The sequence below is a fragment of the Ambystoma mexicanum genome, chromosome 11 (genome assembly GCF_040938575.1).
Source record: "Ambystoma mexicanum isolate Mex_15411 chromosome 11, UKY_AmexF1_1, whole genome shotgun sequence".
Lineage (NCBI taxonomy): Eukaryota > Metazoa > Chordata > Amphibia > Caudata > Ambystomatidae > Ambystoma > Ambystoma mexicanum.
The window spans coordinates 210,080,319-210,100,089 of record NC_090934.1 but is presented as its reverse complement, the minus strand read 5'-3'; the positions used below and the strand labels follow the sequence as shown (position 1 = coordinate 210,100,089).

The 19,771-nt window shown below is 49.1% G+C and overlaps 1 protein-coding gene across 1 annotated transcript in view; it reads right to left on the bottom strand.

The window, feature by feature from the left end:
- The window catches only part of ARID1A (AT-rich interaction domain 1A), a 1,380,737-nt gene that overhangs the window by 371,946 nt on the left and 989,020 nt on the right, over positions 1-19,771 (bottom strand). Inside the window, exon 13 of the mRNA XM_069622865.1 lies at positions 279-405. Within this exon, the coding sequence (XP_069478966.1) occupies positions 279-405 (127 nt within the window). The remainder of the gene's footprint in view (positions 1-278; positions 406-19,771) is intronic.

Genomic DNA, 19,771 nt, shown 5'->3' with positions numbered 1-19,771 from the left:
ACCTCGCGGGCAAGGAAAAGGCTCTGTAAAACCACTACATTGGTGATGGGTGCAGGAGAAATACTGCATCACTTAACATGACGAAATACTCAATATAAGCACTGTGTTTTGGGAGGTGGCCATTTCATATATACATTAATCCGGTGCATGCACTTGTTATTATACTTTATTGTTGAATCCACTGCGTAAATCCCAGAGTGCAGTCTGAAATCATGAGGAACATATCTTCCTCCATTTGATGTTAGATGTCACATAGGCTGGTGACTCATAGAAATTACCTTATGCCGGGCATAGTGCCCATCTGACTGTGTGGTGTGGATGCCGGTGTTGGTGGCTTCAGATCGTCTGCCATGGAGCTGCTTGTAGATTGGGGCGTCTGGGGACCCTGCATGGAACCAGATCCGGCTAAAATAGAAAGACAAGGTATGACACAGTGTGATGGATAACTCACAAATAAAGAACACATTATTCACACCTTAGTAACTTTATTTACCCATAAACGAGTATTAATGTGTCCTATATAATTATAGGTGATTTCTCCCTGTACAGCAGGTGACCAGAGTACTCAGAGCACAGACATTTCTTTAAATATCTGACTATACCCACAAGCTTTCAGAAAACCAGTCCTTAAGTCTAAAAATACCAAATGTCAATGAGCCACATAAACCAACAGCGGGGATGGCTGAAGGAGAACTAGTGCCTGGAAATAAAAGACACATTAGGCAGGGCAACCACCAATGAAAATCCTCCTTGACCAGTAAGGAATAAGGAAGCATTGTTGTTGGGACAGTTTTTCTGAAGCCAAGGGCTTAGTAAAACCTTTAAACTGGGCAGTACAAGACTCTACTCTTAGTATAAATAGGTTTTTGGATGCAGATCCTGACATCGTCCTGCTGCAAAATCATCTTCTGTGCTGAGGTACTGTGCTGGCTTGGGTATTTACTTACCTTAAGTCTCTTGCGTGTCCTGTGTGTGTAGTTCTGGGGTGTTTTCTGTGATTAGGAGTCATCTTGTCCAGTGCAACCAGGCCCCTGCTGGAATCCTCCTAGGGTGTCTCCTCGGAAGTCCCTGGACCCTCAATTAACTCTAAAGTAGAATACTTACTTGTTTAAAAAGTCTTCCTCTGGAACTCTGAACTTTGCCTGCAACTGAGCCCTATCTCGCCCTGCCTACAGCTGGCTCCTAGACCACTAGGGTCCCTTTTCTGCCTCAGAGAACTCATGTACTAGAATTGGGAAGGGCTGGATACTTTAAGGGGTCTGCCTTGAAAAGTACAACAAGTGTTGAATAGTGGACTTCCTTGTAAATTAGTTAGTTGGTAACTTTAAACTCGGAGTGAATAGTTACAAAAAGTACTTACTTACCTTATATATGTTCTGCCATTCCAAAAAGTATATATATGATTTACTTACCTTGAACAAGCAGTGTGCCTTCTTAAATAAGTATTCTCAAAGTCTTACTTTCCATAGAAACTGTCTCGCCATTCTAACAGAAAGTCGATAGGTTTACCAAAAGTAATGTTGTTGGTTTCACTTTATTATTCCTGTTGGGATAATTGTAGGAGTGTCCCCAATGGGGTCTTGCTTTACCCCCGACATGCTGTTAGCCTGTCCAGAAAAAGTCTGCCTAGATCGTACTTACCTTTTAGGTTGATGGTATCGCTTTACAAAAAGTTAAATAGAGTTTTGCATTGCCTTGCATAGCTGTGTGCCATCCAAAACTACACTAACAAGTTATTGCTTCCCTTAGTCTGTGCACTGAAAAGCAACTGCAATTTAATATTACAACCAAGGCCCACTACCCTAGAATAACCTATCCTGAATATGAGTTATGGGTGTTTTACTGTTCCTAGAATAAGTGTTCCACTGCCCTGAAAAGTATATTGTCCAGTCGACTGAGTTCTTGCTGACCACCACGGTACAAAGGATAGGGTCTACTACCCTGGTATTACTGAAAGTAATCTAAAAGTAACAATTGGTTTTGGCTTCCCTAGAATTACTGTTAGGTGTTCCAAATTAGGTTATATGCTTTGGTCTGTGTAGCTTCAAGCATAGTGTTGTGTTTTTCTATAATGTGTTTATAGGATCTGTAATCGTACTCCTATTCCCCAAGATTTATCTGGGCCTAATTGTATTTAAATAAGCCATCTATCTTTACAATACAGTGTCTTATACTGTTTCTTTGGACCATTTGGATTACAATTTCTTTGTACTGATTCTACAGTCCCCTCTCCCTCATAAGATAAGCCTGGCTGCTGTGTGTACGCTACCCTGAAGTTGAATGGTTTTACTAAGCCCTTGGGCTTCAGAAAAACTGTCCCAACAATTATCATACAGAAGAACAAGTCAGTGCATTTCTTGAGAAAGCGTTGGTCAATAAGAGGGTCAGATTGAGACCTTGGGTCCAATGCATAACTCTAATATAAAAACAGTATTTGGCATAGGCCACATGGCAGCTTAGCAAATTATATACCAAGGGACTTGCTGCTAGAAGTCCAAGCATGTAGCGTGGGCTCTGCCCATCTGTATGCGTTTAAGAAGCGTACAACCCCTTACAGTAGAACATTTTCTATGCTGAAACCTTTAAGAGGATTATATAAATATTTTACGCCAGCTCTACCAGAGAAAGACTACACACACACATACACACAGAAAATGTAAGTCTAAAGATTGGATGCATTACATGCCCGTCCCCCTCCCCCTATCAAGGGTAAGGTATGTGCTATGGAGGGAGTTGTTTCCAGTCACCTCAAGAGAAATTAAGTGCGAAAAATACAAGTACCAGAATCCTCAGAGACACTATGGTCAATTAACCTGCTACACCTGAAAAGTAAATGAAGACACGCCTGAAAAGTTAAAGAAACACAGCCTCCCTGAAGATTGATGGAGTCATGAAAACGTGCGTTTGGAGGAGAAGTCAATGCAGAAAAACTTGACTGGCAACAGAGTGCGCGCCTTGTCACTAATTCTTAACCAAAATCAAAGAGCCCTTCTAACACATACATTATGGAAAGCCTTTCAGCATGTGGCCGCCTCAAGTAGCCATCTGCCCCTGGCCTGATTGGGCCTGGTTGCCCTTTAAGAAGCCAATCCAGGGCAGCCCCCTGCCCGGCAGCCCCCTGCCCGGCAGCCCCCTGCCCGGCAGCCCCCTGCGGCTAAGGACCCCGAGACAAAGGGCAGCTCATAATGAAGAGGCTCCAGACCGCGTATGCATGTGTAACCACGGGAAGCAAGAAACGACCAGAAACCGACAAGGTAGGCAATGAGCGAACAGTGAGAATACGCACCACTGTTAGTCAGTAAATCACCCCACAAGTCATATTAGCCTATAACCTTTATATGCATTTCTCCACCGTGAACACCACTTCTCCACTATACATAGCACACCGCTATAGTTCATCCATAGTAGCACGCTAGACAGCTTTTGAAAAACTGTAACCGGGGTCAGTTTATTATTGACTTTGAAACTTAGGCCTTTTCACCCCACTATCCGGGAAATTCCTATTTAGGTGCATCTCTCCAACTGCTGTATTACGACATCAGGCCCACTACCCTCTATCCAGAGAGGACAACCTAGGGTCTTGTCTAAACTTCCCAACAAGCCAAGGCCCAAGTGAATTGCTCACTGCTGTGCCTAGAAATGGACCCCTCGCCACCTCGGACCACCTTACACTTGGAAGTGGGACAAAAGGATACTGTATGGCTAAATGGGTAACACCTCAGTCACAACTCTAGCGAGACAGCCCGATGCCCCTACAATAGCCCTAAAATCGAATCCAGCATGGGACCACCTCCTTACTCTGTCCCCAAGACAATCTAGCTGTAAAGTAAGGACTCCCCCCCCCCCCCCCCACAGTCACTCTTCCTCCAGCACCCTTCCCATCTCGATCGGATAACCGCTTCACATATCAAACCACAAGAGCACCCAGATCACACCGTTCTACCTAAAATCGCAAATGCAAAGAAGCCAAGAACCGTCACAATCCCAACTCTGCAAGGTACTGCACGTGGGCTACTGCCCTTGCGACCTAAGCTCAAACAAACTTCTAAAGCAACTTACTTCTAAGGACCGAAATATGCCACGATACTCAACAGGACGACGCGACAGATCAACAGGAGAAGGACTAAACCAAATGGAAAATCACACCACTTCTCTCCCCCATTACAGATAAGTCACGACTGCGGAACAAACCCCTACAAACACAGTGGGCAATTGAACAAACATCTAGAGAAGAGAAAAGTCCACACCCAACACCCAACAGGTACCTCGTGACCGACGACCCACCAGAACAACTCAATACCACCAACAATGCTAGACGCAACATCATCATACCGGAACCAAACAAAATCTACACGCTCACGACGCCCTCACTCTATATATCACAAAAACACTGGGACACCTCCAGCAACTACAACAAAATATAGAAGAATAGGATGAAATCAGAAACCCAATAGTTAATCTAGCAGACATAATCAATGATAAAACACCACAAACAATCACACCCTGAGCACCACATGGAATCAGACCAATGCGACAATCACGAGACAAAGCAGATATTAAAAACTAAACTAAACCATGCAAAAAAAATCCAATGCAATGTAATCAACACCAGATTGATGTCCAAACATGCCACAAAGATCTATGACCTACTGTGCGACGGCGGAATTGACATCCTATTCATCACAGAAACATGGTTAGACAACTATAAAATCACACTCCACAGCAGCATACCCGACAACTTCAAGTGCACACAGGTAAATAGGACAGAAAAAAAAAAGAGGATGACGTGCATTAGCATACAAGGAAGACGTGAAAATAAAAACAGACAAACCACTAAACATCAAAACCTGTGAATACCCATTCCTTCACTTGACAGATAACCCCAAAACAAACCTCAAATTCATACTGATTTACAGACCACTAAAACGCAATGCAACATTTGTTGACACGGTCATAGAAGCCATCACCAACCTAGCCATCAAACATGAACACCTAATAATCCTTGGGGGTTTCAACATTTGGTTTGAAGATGAGAACTCAAACTCACAAAAATTGTCTATCGAGCAACTCAAGACAATGAAACTACTCCAGGCGGTTAAAGGAGCATCACAAAGCAGGACACACGCTTAAGGCAATCTTCGCCAACAAACAAATCACTACTGCACCACCAATACAGATACTCTGGAACGGCCACCTCATCATTCCAACAGTGAGCATGCTATCAAATAAAGCAGACCAAAAAACATCTGACTATCATGAAAAGAAACTAGAAGACTGTCAAAGGTAGCATCTTAAAAGAACTAGAACTCACACATTAATCAACCCCTAACCTGGATGACGCAGACCTCGATGGAAAAACAGACCTAGTTCATGAATGGATCGCCGAAACAATCGACAGCACCGCGCAGGAAAAACTTTTCACCACATCATGAATGAAACCAATGGCAAGCTTCCCCCAAATACCAGTAGAGACATTCATCAAGCTGGTAAGAGATAGCAATAAAGCAAGCTTCCCCATGGACCCCTGCCCTCAGACATCTACAAATCAATCCTCGCACAGGAAAACCATTGGAATGCTACAGAAACCATCACTCGCAACAGGGAAAGTACCACAATCATTCAAATCAGCGTACATCAAACCTCTCAACGACACAGCAGGAGATGTGGAAGACCTCCATAGCTACAACCCATCTCAAACCTTCTCTACGCAGCAAAACGACTAGAAACCAACGGACTAACACAGGGACACGTAGAAAAATACCAGCTGCTGGACCAGTCACAAGTCGGCTTTAGACCTGCCAGGGGGACAGAGACAGAAATCCTGTCTCTCTGGGATGCCCTAGTGACAAACGCAGACACCGACACAAACTAAGCCCTGATACTATTAGAGCTCTCTGCAGCGTTCGACACAGTCAGCCATGACATCCTCATCAAGAGTCTAGAAGAAAAAAGGAATAACCGACTTCGCCCTGCTAGGTATTAAATCATTCCTAACTGATAGAACAGAAACTGTCTGGATAAAACCTTTTAAATCCACTCCACGGGACACCAACTGTGGAGTACGACAAGGATTGTCCCTATCCCCACTGCTCTTCAATATCTACCCGACTCCACTAATCAAGTTTATCAAAAGACACAGCCTTACATGCTACAACTACGCAGACGAGACACAAATCATCTATAAAATCAAAAGATGCACAAGACGAGAACACAATGCTTGTAGAATATCTAAAAGAACTCTATGAATGGATGAACACAAACAGCCTCAAACCCAAACTTGGCAAGGCAGAAATCATGATTATATCCAAAAACCAGGAAAATAACCATTATATCCCATGGCCCACTGAACTAGGAACAGCGACCACACCATCGAAAACAGTCTAAAACTTTGGAGTCCTAACAATGTGCTGACACTAGAACCACAAGTAAACTTGACAATCAAGAAATGCTTCTTCCTCCTACACACAATAAAAAGGATCCTACCATTCCTCTCCTTCACTCCTAAAACACCACCATCGCCCTCAGCATGTCCAGAATAGACTACGCCCACAGCCTAAACCCCGGAATGCCAGACCACCTGCTGAAGAAACTGCAACGTATCCAAAATACAGCGGCCAGACTTCTGCTCAAACTATCACAAAGAAACCACATCACCCCAGCATCGAACTTTCATCAACATCATGTGCCGTCTGGCTTCTGGACTGTGCCACAACAATGGGCACTGTGCTTTTCCATCATGACCGCTGCATTTGGGCCTCATACACAGACACTCGAGTGCCTTTTCACCTTTGAGCCTGCCGCAATGCAATTGGCCCTTAGCAACCATCTAAGGACCTATGGGTGAACCGGCAGGCAGAAGCTTGCCCACCTCCCAAGTCCCACCATCTAAGGCTCTGTCTGAGCATGGCTGAGATGCGGGGAGGCTCTGCAACCTTCCTGAAAACACTTGCTGCTGCCTACCCGTGACCCCTTCACCGACCCCAACACAGTGAGCCCTGCTTATTCATCGCTTGAGTGCAGATCATTGCTCGGTCGGCAAGCAGCATGCCCTGCCCCTGACTGAACCTACCTCTATTCCTCCCATGAACCCCTGCTCTTTTCCCTACTATCCTAGCTCTCCAACTGCACCCTTAGACTCTTGTACCTCATATTTTTCCACAGAAATGTATTGACAATAACCCATTGCACGTTCCACTCTGCCTTGTCCACATTTCTCATTTACATGTAAAATCTATGGCCGTGTACACCAATTTTTGGCCTATTTAACATGTAATAATTACTGTATATGCACCCCTACATTCGCTGTACACTAGGACTGTGCGCCCCGCTATTTTCCTAAGCCTCCATAAGCACACTGGTCGTTAGCACCAACTGCACTCTCTCTGCTCCCCTCCCCACGTCTCTTCTACTTCACCTCCTTTCCCTGCGCCCGCTACACCCCTACGGTTCTGCTTCTTTCTCACTCTCACTGCCCCATGTTAAGCACAAGATTCACCTCAAGCCTTTCACGGACTAGCTCTGTCCCTCTACCCACCCCTTCTCAGCCTCCCTATCTTTACTCTCACTTCTATTCTTCCTCACGTATTGTTTTGTCCCCCTTCAATTTCCACCCTCCTCCCACTTTCACCTCTCCCACCCATCATCTCATCCCTGTATTGACTGCTACTTGCCAATCTGCTTGAGTAACTGAGCGGAGTAGTGTCTGTATTCTACATGTTTCCGCCATCTGTTCCTGACCCACATTAGCTCCCACCAAACACCCCCCCCCCCTCCCGACCCACTGTCCTTATGTTGCACTGCTATACATGAACTGTAGGGCCCATTTAATCCTAGCTTTGTACAGCAGCCTGTTTCTGTCCCTCCTGCCCCCATGCCCTCCTCCCACCTTTTTGCCCTATTTTGTTTAAGGCACTTTGAAAAACTAAGGATCATCGTCAGACCTGAAAGAGTTATCTACACCATTATATGTTTCATATGCACTTGTTCCTGTACCTTACTGCTCTGTGCAGACTTGTATCATTCGGAAAGACTGCTTTCTCCAACTGTTCCCCCTCCTCCTTGAACGCTCTGAAACACCTGTAAAATTGTGTATAAGCGCTATACAAATAAACATTACTATACTACGATTCTAGCACTAGAAATGTTACACTGGGTGCCAATTAAACAATGTATCACGTTCAAAACGATGTGCATAACGCACAGAGCAATCCATGGCCAAGAAGCAGAATTCATACAAAAGAATAATTTACCTACCGACAAGAGCACTCAGATCAAGCAACAAAATCCGCCTGGAATCAAAACCATACACAAGAAAACAACTTGGGGTCTCATCTGGCAGCAAAAACATGCAACACCCTCCCGAAAGAGAAACGCAATATGAAGTATCACCTAAAAATCAGAAAATTACTTAAAACCTGGCTCTACACCTCAGAACCACAAGAAAACTACTAGGAAAATAAACACTCCATTGGAAACAGAACATGCGTCTCAACAAGCGCACAGGGAAGGAAGAACCTGGGGAGCCAGAGCGCAGAGGATAAACCCACCCCAAAGCCAACCCCCTATGTTAGGCATTTTTAGGGAGAATTTTCATTTCTGTACCAATTCCCTTTAACCTTAGAGAAGCCCCAGCTCTTTTGCTGGACTCGGGTCTTTTTAAATGTTACGCCTGAGTGAGTGGGACCTTTTTCTCACTCACTCGTGTATTTTCTCGACTAGGATTTTCTATGTTCCATACCGTTTTATGGAGCCTAGTAAACTCCATAGGAATCTGCTTGTGCACTGTGACACAGCATCTTTTGTGCAGTGCCACTGAGAAGTCCCTTGTATTTCTCTTAAATTTTAACTATATTTTCTTGGGTGAACTACTGTTCCCAAGAATAGTAAGATGACCCCTGTCTTACTTACCTATAGTTTAAGGGTCCAGCACACACCACCCTATGTGGAGCGATGGGGGGGTTATTGAGTAAATTATTTAACCCACTCCTCGTTTTTTTTACACTAACTCACTCCAATGGCTGGTAGTAGTGTTTTCTTTGTTTACTACCAAGTTACATTTATCTGCAGGCTGATACCTGAGCTGCAGCGCTGCACACTTTTCACCATTTCTTTTCAGTTAATGTCTTCTAGGATTTTACTCTGTTTGCATCAGGTTTGAATCCTTTGTGTAGTTTGCCTTTGGCAGGCTTCAGCCCTGAAGCCCGCCCAGGCTCCAGTGTGTCTGGAAAAGCAGGAAGTGTCCTTTGTCTCTAGGTGTGCCTGAGTGAAACCAGTTTCCATTGGCCGGCTGGCTGTCCTCAAAGGACAGCCACCCCGCTGTGTGTTTGACCGCCTAGGGCTGTGAATGAATGAGAATTTGCATAAAAAGCAATGTTTTTGGGACTAGAACCAGAGGCGACCCATGGAGGACAGCAGAAAAGAGAAGATGCCAGCAGCACACTCCTGGACCGCGAAGTGCTCGGTGAAGCCCTGCACCTCTGCTGACCCCTGTTTTTCAAAGTGACAGGTAAGACCTGCGAAGGACGACTTCCTCCCTTAGGCTTGTGGGACCAACTAGCCTCGAGACAAACTATTTTGGTGCACCCCCCGACTTGTTGCGATTTTCCAAGGCTGCAGAAGCCGAATACCCGGGGTAGCTCGACCATATGAGAGTGCATTGTCTTCCGAAGTCCGAATACAGGCAGATCTTCGTGTGCATCCAGAGGACCCTACAGAAGCAAGGAATCCGCGTCCAGAGCCCCCTCACCAGAGTTCAGGACCGAGGCATCAAGGAAATCCTAACCAAAGATTATCGTTCTTCGTTGGTGCTGAGGAAAAGGCGCAAAAACCACACAGCTGCTGAATCGATGGAAATCCATTGCCACAGAGTCCCTCTCTTGGGTGCTGCTGCAGGAGAACGCTAGACGGCCTCCCTTTCATCACCATGACCAAGGACCAGGAACAAGGGTCTACTGCATTTGACCGTGAAGGAACAAGCTACTTAACTGAAACTTGTCTGGCATGGATTCACATGCTCATGAATATTCCCTGTCAGGCAGGGAATCTTCAGTAAAAGAAAAAACAGTTTCACTTTCACTTATGAACTGTCTTTCTCCGATAAACCAATCACTGAGCTCTGGATTATACTGCCCCCCCAGCCAATGACTGCCCTTTCCCTAAACCCCTCCTCTGGCAGCCATCTTCAGGTTTTTACTGCACGTCCAAGTGTTGGAGTCCTCGTGTTTTGCTCTTAGAGCTTTTCTGCGTTTTTCACGCTTTTTTGCTATGAAATTACTATTTTTTTTTTCGATCGAGTCTGTGTGCTCTATCGTTTCTTCATCCGACTAACAGGGATCAGTTTGTCGGCAACTTTCTCCACCCCTCAAGGGCCGAATCGTCAAGTGTTTTTTCTTCGAAGATTCAAGAAGGCCACCGGGCCTACACCGCATGCTGGTCCATGTCGGAGAAGGACAGCCGGTTCTCTCTTCAAGCTCTGCACCAGCAGCAGTTTAAGGAATGTGTTTGTGGAGGACAAGCATTCCCAGTGCCCTTGTCTGCAGCAGACGCACAAGGAGGATTGCGAGATCTGTCGTGGCTTTACCAAGAGCACCATCAAAGATCGGCACAGCAGATTGGCGGCGTGGCTCAGCGCCAAGGCCTCTACCCAGTGCGGTTGACAGGGGCATGCCTCACCCAGATCAGGCCAGTCAGAGCGGAGTCCTTTCGAGGGCACCCCATCCGTGGGAGTCCAAGACAAGGCCAAGCTGCGCAAGTCTGTTTCCGTCGGTTTCGCTGGGCAAGCTGGTCCCACAACGAGCTGGGCACAATCATCTTCTCAGTCGGCCTCCGCCACCAGCCATCGCTCCAGCTCTTCATCGAAGAGGAAGTCAGCTACCCCTGCCTCGGCCACGCTGGTGCGATGAGGATTATCCTGCACCGGGACGTCTGAGTTGATGAGTCCAAGAAGCAACGGCAGAACGCATACAGAAACAGGCCGTCCCAGGGGAATGAGAATGCGTCCCCCCTGCTCCCCGGCGGGGGAAACCTGCTAGCGAACCTCCGGCACTTGATGTTCGTCACAAACAGATCGATCTGGTGATTGCCCCATTTGCAGAACAGGTGGTGATCCACTTGGTCCCGCCGAAGTTCCCACTCATGGCAAGAGCGTAACTCCCTGCTGAGAGAGTTGGCAACTGTGTTCTTTACTCCTGCCAAATGAAAAGAAATGAGGAACATCCCCTGGGTGACAGCCCAGTGCCATAGGTCCTGCGCATCTTTGTAGAGCGCCGGGGATCTGGTTCCCCCCCGTTTCCTGATGTAAAACATTGTGGTGGTATTGTCCGTGAAGACCCGCACCACCTTGCACTGAGGGACGGGAGGAAGGACTTGAGGGCCCAAAACACTGCCCGCAGCTCCAGCACGTTGATGTGCAACGTTTTCTCCTACTGCAGCCACAGGACGCTAGAATGAAGACTTCCGGTGTGAGCTCCCCATCCTTCCACGGAGGCGTCCGTTGTGATTGTTTCCTGGTGCAGTGGAGTCTGGAAAATCTTGCCTCCGGACCTATAAGCGTGACAAGATCACGCTCGACAAGAGTTTCTGTCAAGCGAGAAGGTGGTGGGACCTTCTCGCTCGACGGAAGCTCTTGCCGAGCGTGATCTTATCCAGGAATTTTCCCGACACTTGTATCCAACCGTCGTTGAGGAACTGCTGTAGTGGGCGCATCTGTAGCCTGCATAGTTGGATGAGGTAGATGCATGACATCATGCTGAGCAGAGACTTGAAGGTCCTCACCATGGCGACCTTAAGTGCCAACAGCCGTTGCACCTTGCTCAAGATAGCCGCTATCCTTTCCTCCGACGGAGACGCCAGGCACGACACTGTCGAGTTGGGATCCCAGAAACAGCGCGTCCTGCGATGGAGTCAAGCAGGACTTTGCATAGTTTAACGAGAACCCCAGCTCCGTTAGTAGGCGAACAGTCCTCGCCGTGTGGTCGACGGCGATGTCCTTTGAACTGGCCCATCTGAGCCAGTCATCCAAGTAAATGTAGATGTGGATCCCCCGCAGTCGCAGCTGCACCGGCGCCAAGCACTTGGTGAAAACCCTTGGTGCCGACTTCAATCCGAAGGGAAGGGTCTTGAATTGGTAGTGCTTCCCTTGAACCACAAAGCACAGAAACCTGCGGTGTCCCTTGTGAATGGGGATGTGGAAGTACGCATCCTCCAAGTCCAGCGACCACTAAGTCTCCCTCTTCAAACTGCCCGAGCACATGCTGAAGAGTGACCATCCGGAGTTTTTAGGACTTGTGTAACGCTCACCTGGTTCCCACGGAGGCGCTGGTCTAGTCTGGATTGCTGTGGCCTCTTCTAGCGTGATGCGCAGGACCCGGAACACCGATTGGACAGGACCTCCAAATCGTGCTTGCCTGGCCCGTAGGAATATCCTTCTTCAGATGAGAAAGGGGATTAACAGTCTGCAGAATAGTGTGCTAGCTCCCCCCTTTGTTCCTCTCTAACTTCCTCCAAACCCCGGTTTAAGCTCACCTTATGGTTTGGAAGGATGAACTCTCCATCCTGCTTCTGGTGCAGGGGCGCGTGTTCGTCCAGTTACTTCACTGGTTTTCAGAAAGGCGCTGGCAAAATCCCCTAGACTTTCCTGAGCGATGCGCCATAAGTATGAAAGTTCAAAGTTCAAGTGAGGCCCCCTTTATGTTGTCTTTCTAACCTGTGATCTGTCCTTTATTTCAGGTGCAGAATGAAGGCGATGCGTCGAGGGGTTAAACTGCCGAGGTGAGTAGTGATGAGGGCGATCCCTCTAAATGTCCTTATTCCCCAGAAATGTCTCTTGTCCTTTCCCCATAGGGGCCGGGGTATGGTACCTGCCAACGGGGCGGCGCCGACCCGAAATGTGGAAGAAAAGCCGGTAAGTATTATGGCTGTTAATCAGGCTTTCCTTCTGTGTTCCTTCTGCTCACCTTTTGTTTCTTCCTCTCTCCCCTAGGTGCAGAGATGTGGCGTCCGATGCTGACAGCCGCGATGGAGCCGGGAGATGTCTCGAGGACAGGTGAGTGAAGCGTGGTGCTGCAGCGAGCAACGCAATGCTTTTAAATGGAAGTCTTTCTTCAGGGATGCTGGCGAGAAGATTCCGGATGCAGGTAAGAAGTTTGAAATAGTCCTTGGTTTTCACCTTTCTCTTCTCTTCCTTCCTTGCAGGTCTTCCAGGTTCGAGGCGGGCGTGGCTGGAGTCCAGGAGCAGACACGGTGAGCGTTAAGCTGCAGGAAGCAGAACAATGCGAAGCATGAGCTGCTGTCTGGGCGTGGCTTAAATAGCCTCCAAAGAAGTCCCAGGTATGTATCCTTCCCCAACTAGGTATGTATCCTTCCCTGGCCACGCCCGAGTGAAAAAATAGTCCCTATGAAAAAATAGTCCCTTTCAGGTCTCAGGGAGGCCTGAAGCGTGCAGCATGGTCTGCATCAGGTAAGTGCACAAAACACCTCGCTTTATGAGCCTGGCGCCAGGACTGATGTCCAACATGAGCCTGGCGCCAAAGGCGCCAGGACTGAGTCCAAAGAGCCCCTAAAAGGGGCCGCTGGGCTTTTACCCGAGGGCATGATGCCTGCTTCCGGGGGTGCTGGGCCTGGCCTGGTGCTCCGGGGTAGGCATCATGACAACTTGATATATTTGTTCAGTCAACATAGGTCGAGGATGGGCCTCCACCCTCCGGTCTTCTTTCTCATGAGAAACCTTGAGTAGACTTCTGGAGCACCGGAGCCTGTTTGGGACGAGCTCCATCGCGCCTTTTCGCAACATGGCCCACATCTCGAGCAGCAGCCGAGAAACGTGGTTTTCCTGCTGGACCACTGGTGGTATTCGGGGACACTTCCATTTCAATTCCAGGGTGTGTCCGTGGTCGAGAGAGTCCAGCACCCAACAGTCGGTGGAGATGGTCTTCCACACGCTGACGAAGTTAGCCAGCCGGCCTCCCACCGGGGTGCATGGGTGGGGGCCCGACGCCATGGTCGGTTCAATCCTCTATGGACATCGAAGGGCCATCTTGGGGACCATGGGAACAACGTCCTCCCTGGAAGGCCTTGGAGCGGCCCCCCTTGGTTTCCTGGGCCGAAGAACGGGAGGATTGGCGGTAAGAAGTGGAACCCTTGCCGAAACCCTTGCAGGATCCTTGGGACTTGCTGCCTGGGGGCCGAAAGGACGGCCTCTGTTGTTGAAGAGTGCCCAAGACGCTGTCTCTGTGTCCGTCTTTATGGCTTGTAGAGACGCATCCACAGCCTTCCCGAAAAAATTGTCCCTGTCGAAGGGCATGTCCAAAACATTCGACTGAACGTTGTGGCGAAAATTGAGCCAGCCACGACGACGAAGGCAAACGCTGTTATCCATTTGGCGGAACCGCGCGCCGTCAATGTCCGTGGCCACCGTGATGGCGTGTTCCGACGTCACCTCACCTTCCTGCAGACTTTCCAGCGCTTCCAACCTCTTCATCGGGGAGAAAGTCCATGATGGGAGCGATTTTGAACCACAGCTCTCGGTGATAGCGGGCTACGATGGCGAGGGCGTTGGTGGCCGCGATGTCGCCGCAGAATACACGTCGTCGCATGGCATCTAACTTCTTGCCCTCGCTGTCCGGAGGGGTTGATGCTGCCAAGGACTTCTTGGCCGCCGCTGACACCACAGAATCTGGAGACGGTTGGGCCCGCAAGCACTTGGGCGGAGATTCTGGCAACCTGTATTTCTTCTCAAGGTGATCCCTCTTTGCGGGACCTTGAAGGGTTCTTCATGAGAAGAAAGCCTTCGACCCAAATGTCATCCAAGACCGGGTCTTTCTCTCTGCCTTGTGGCGCTGATATAAGAAGCCCTCCTTCTCAGGTGGCAAGGAGGTGGAGGGTGTACGCTCCTCTTCTTGGCCGAAGGCGCCCCCGTTGCCAGAGGGTCGGCCGTCGCTGGCGCCACAGGTGAGGAAGCCGGCACTATAGGCTTCCTTGTCTGTATCTCAGAGACCAGAGTATGCAGTGCAGAGAGACTGTCCACCGAGAGGTCTTTTGGAGGTAGTTGAGGCAGGGGTGGCAGCTAAGGCGGAGGCGGAATAGGTAGCTGAGGCACCGGCTGGGAGACCAGGCCTTTATTGCCTTGCTGCTCTTCAACGGTATCCTCGCCGTGGTCTACTTCGTCGGCGCGCTCGTCGTAGGGCCTGTTCCCTACATTTTCCTCCTGGATGGTTTGCAAGTAGACAAGCTCCTCAGAAGAGATATCCGTACACTGGAGGGCCACTGCGCCCCCCCCCCCTTTCTTCGCTTCCATAGGGGAAGGTTTCAGGGAGATGGGCATCTTCTCCAGGGTCTTCTACATGGGCCGGAATGCAGCCTCCCTCCTGGAAGGAAGGGATACCCCTATCCCTGCAGAGCCACCTCAGCGGCCTTCGCAAGAGATTCGAGCACCCCCTCGATGGAAGGCTGGGCTTTCGTCGGGAGTACCTGGACCTTCATGGTCAGGACCGGAGCCTTGTCCTGTATGGCCTGGGGCGTCCCAATCACCTTGTCCTGCCTAGCCGGTCCGTGCCCGATCACCCTTTGCCTTCTCCAGCAGGTTGGTCTTGGGCTGCTTGAGTTTGCTCGGATGGTCCGACGACTTCTTGGCTGAAGATCCCTAGAGTGGACTGGTGACTGAAGCTGGAGATGTCGAACGCGCCCTGGCCGCTGAGGAATCAGTCGCAACAGCGCTCCCGGGGGCAGTGGACTTTCAGTGCTTTAAGCCTGCTCAGCTTTCTTGGAACCGGGAGAGGCATGCTGCTGGGGCCAACCCAGAGCAGGGGTCTTGGCCTGCAGCCACCTATGCCGATCCTACAGCGTGCGATGCAGCATCTCCTGGCAAAACACACAGTCTCCCTCCACGTGCGTCAGGTACAGGAGGTGGAGGGTGTACTCTTCTTGGCCGAAGGCTCCCCGTTGCCAGAGGATCGGCCGTTGCTGGCGCCGCAAGTGAGGACACCGGCGTGGTAGGCTTCCTTGTCTGTATCTTAGAGACCAGAGTATGCAGTGCAGAGAGAATGTCCACCGAGAGGTCTCTAAGATGTAGTTGAGGCGGGGGTGGCAGCCGAAGTGGAGGCGGAGTAGGTAGCTGTGGCAGGACCGGAGCCTTGTCCTGTATGGCCTTGGGCGTCCCAGGCACCTTGCCCTGCCTGGCCTTCTCCTTACGGGGAGGGTCTGTGCCCGATCACCCTTGGCCTTCTCCGGCAGGTCAGTCTTGGGCTTCCCCTTAAGTTTGCTCGGATGGTCAGACTTCCTTTTGGCCGAAAATCTCGAGCGTTGACTGGTGACTGAAGCTGGAGATGTCAAAAGCTCCCTGATCGCCGAGGAATCTGTCACGACGACGCACCCGGTGGCAGTGGACTTGTGGTGCTTAGCCTTTTGTTGGAACCCTGCAGGGGGGGGCGCCTCAAAGGTCTTAGAAGCCCGCTCAGCTTTCTTGGAACCAGGAAATGCATGCTGCTGGGACCCACCCAGAGCAGGGGTCTTGGCCTGCAGCCACCTATGCCGATCCTTCAGCGTGCGAGGCGGCATCTCCTGGCAAAACACAGTCTTCCTCCACGTGCGTCAGGTACAGGCAGTTAAGACAATGGGAATGCTTGTCGTCTGAAAAGACATTCCGCAAGCCGCAGCAAATCCTGAACAGGGGTGCTGAATCCTTCTCCTCCAACATGGTCCACGCGGCGTAGGCCTGAAGAATCTTCTGGAAGCCTCAACAAAGACACTCAACGAAATTCGCCCTTGATGGGCACTGAAAAATACAAACACCAATTTGACCTGTTAGTTGTAGGTCTCTCACACTATACAGGACTCTCAGATCTTGCTGTGTTTAATACTGTAATCTTCTGGTCATCTGTGTCTCAAATCTAGCTGTGTTTAGTATTGTAATCTTCTAGTCACCTATATCTCAAACATAGCTGTGTTTAGTACAGCACCAATTTGACCTGTTGGGCGTGGGACTCTCTCCCACAGTAGCAAAGAGATGTCTTAGCACTGCTTGTCCCACCCGAGAGTCAGACCCAGCGTGTGTGTCCAGGCAGTAGTATTTTGTAAAGGTGTGTCCAGAACTCCAGGTTGCTGCTTTGCAAATGGAATCTAGATGAACATTTGCAATGAATACTATGGTAGCCCATGTGCTCCGAGTTGAGTGTGCTCCAGGCGTGAAGGGTAGATCTCTCTTGGCAAGAGTGTGATGCAGTTTAGGATCCACTTACAAATAGCAGATTTAGAGACAGGGTCCCCTTCGCTGCCACTTAGACGAAGAACTGGTTTATTTTTCTTAGTGGCTTTGTCTTTTCCAGATAGTAGATAACCGCTCTCCTTACATCCAGCGTATGGAGTCTTCTTTCAACTACGTTAGTTGGGTTCAGGAAAAAGGTGGGTAGTTCTATGGACTGGTTTACATGGAACTTTGAGATAAATTTGGGCGCAAAGCGAGGGTGTGTGCGCAAAACCACCTTGTCTTTGTGAATCGTGACAAATGGGTCCTGAACTGAATGGGCCTGCAGTTCACCAACTCTCCTTATAGAGGTGATAGCCACCAGAAAGGCGGTTTTGAAGGAGAGTGCTTTAAGGCTAGCCTTGTGCATGGGTTCAAAGGGAGGTTCCATTAGTCTGGTAAGAACGACATTCAGGTCCCACCTGGGAGCTGGGTTGGAAATAGGGGGATGAAATATTTTTACCCCTTCCATAAATGCTTTGATTTCAAGAATTTTCCACCATGAAACTTTGCTCTTGGACGTGAAGTACGCCGAAGCGTGGCTAAGTGGACTTTAAGAGAATTGAAAACCAGCCCTGAATCTAACAGGTAGGTTAGGTAAAGGACGATATCTAGGTTTGTTTTAATATTTGTAATGCGCGCCAGACCCGAAGGTATCAGGGCGCAATAAGCATCAAGAAGGTTGTTCAGCTTAGGTTACAATGCTGTACAGGAACATACAGATATACAATAAGTAATAGGTAAGACAGTGGATCAGGCGATTTGTACAAAGTAAGACAGGAGGCAGGTAGGTTGTACAGATACATAGAGGTTAATATACAAGGTATGTGCAAGTGGAACAGGGCTAGAAAGGAATGGTGAGCATTCAATAGGATGGATGCTCTTGCCATAACCCCAGAAGACAAAGCACTTCCATTTGCTTGCATAGAAATGCCCGGTGGTTGGTTTCGGTACCTCTGAGTGGGTCCATGCATCTTTGAGGGAGCTGGAGGTGCCTGAACTCTATGACCTCAGGAGCAAGACTAAGTTGAGAGCATGGATGTAGGGTTTCCCCCAGGTCCTGAGACAGCAGGTTGTACGGGCACGGAAGCTTCCTGGGAGGGGAGAAAGACATTGCCATGAGATGGGGGAACCAAGGCTGGCGGGCCCACATAGGGGCCACCAGAATCATTGTGACTGGTTCTTGGTGAATCGTGTGCAATATTCTGTTGAGTAGGGGAATCGCGCTAAAAGCGTAGACAAATTTCCCGGACCATGTTATCCAAAGACCGTTCCCCTTGGAGTGGTTCTGAGAGTACCCGAGGCATAATCTGGGCACTGGGCAATCTCCAGAGTGGCGAATAAGTCTCCATTCTGCAACAAAGAATGAGTGCAATGTCCTCCTTTAGGCGCAATTTATGGTCTATGGGTAGGGGAGCCACTCTAGCATGGGGTGCATGCGCAGACAAGCGTGAGGAACTAGGTAGACGCAAGAAGCCATCATACCCAACAGTCGCATGGCTTTGCGTACTGTCACCTGGTGACTGGCTATATAGTGGGGGATCTGGAACAGCATGTTTTGAACCCCCTCGTTGAGGGAAAGACGAGGCTGTTATTGGTCCAGATTAGAGCCCCCAGAAACTGTTTGACTTGATTGGGGTCTAGACTGGATTTTTTCTCGTTGATAGAGGAATCCTAGGTTGAAGAGGAGAGACACCGTCTTCTGGGTATTTGTTTGGCATATTCCGTACGAATCCCCTGTTATGAGCCAGTGGTTGAGGTAAAGCTAGACTGGGATGGACTGCCAGCGCAGGTGAGCAGCTACTACCGCCATTACCTTCGTGAATGCCCGTGGTGCTGAGGCAATGCCTAAGAGGAGTAATTTAACTGATAATTGGTGTCCTCTATCATGAACCTGAGATACTTTCTGTACAATGCAACATTGAAATATGAAACTATGCATCTTTTATGTCCAATGTGGCCATATAATCCCACTGCTCCAGGAGTGGAATTACCTCCTGCAGTGTCGTAATCCTGAACTTTAGAGGTTTGACATACTTGTTCGCCGGGTTCAGGTCTAGAACAGGGCGCATGGTGAGATCCTTTTTGTGTACAAGGAAGTGCACTTAATAAATACCCTTGTTTACCTGGAGAAGGGGGACGACTTCTATGGTGCCCTTTTCCAGCAGGACCTGAACTACTTCCAGCATAATATGCAGGTGTTCTGGCGACAGGTGTCTGCTTCTCGGTGGGTGGTATCAAGGTGGCTGGAGAAACTTGATGCAGTACCCACTAGTCTGAAGGGATCCCCTTGCAGGTGTGGACGAATGACAAGCGACCCCCCCGACCGGGGAAGCGTGGGAGGGGACCCGAACCAGCGAATCACTTTGAGGTGGAGGCCAGGGAGCCTCTAGGAGTAGAGTTCCTGTTTCTACCCTTGCCCCTACGAGGGCCTCTTTGTTGGTATTGCAGGCTACCAGCTGAGCTTTGGGCCGGAGGACCAGGGGGTATTCCCAGAGCCATATTGTCCTTAGGGAGAGCGGGAAAGGGGTTAGA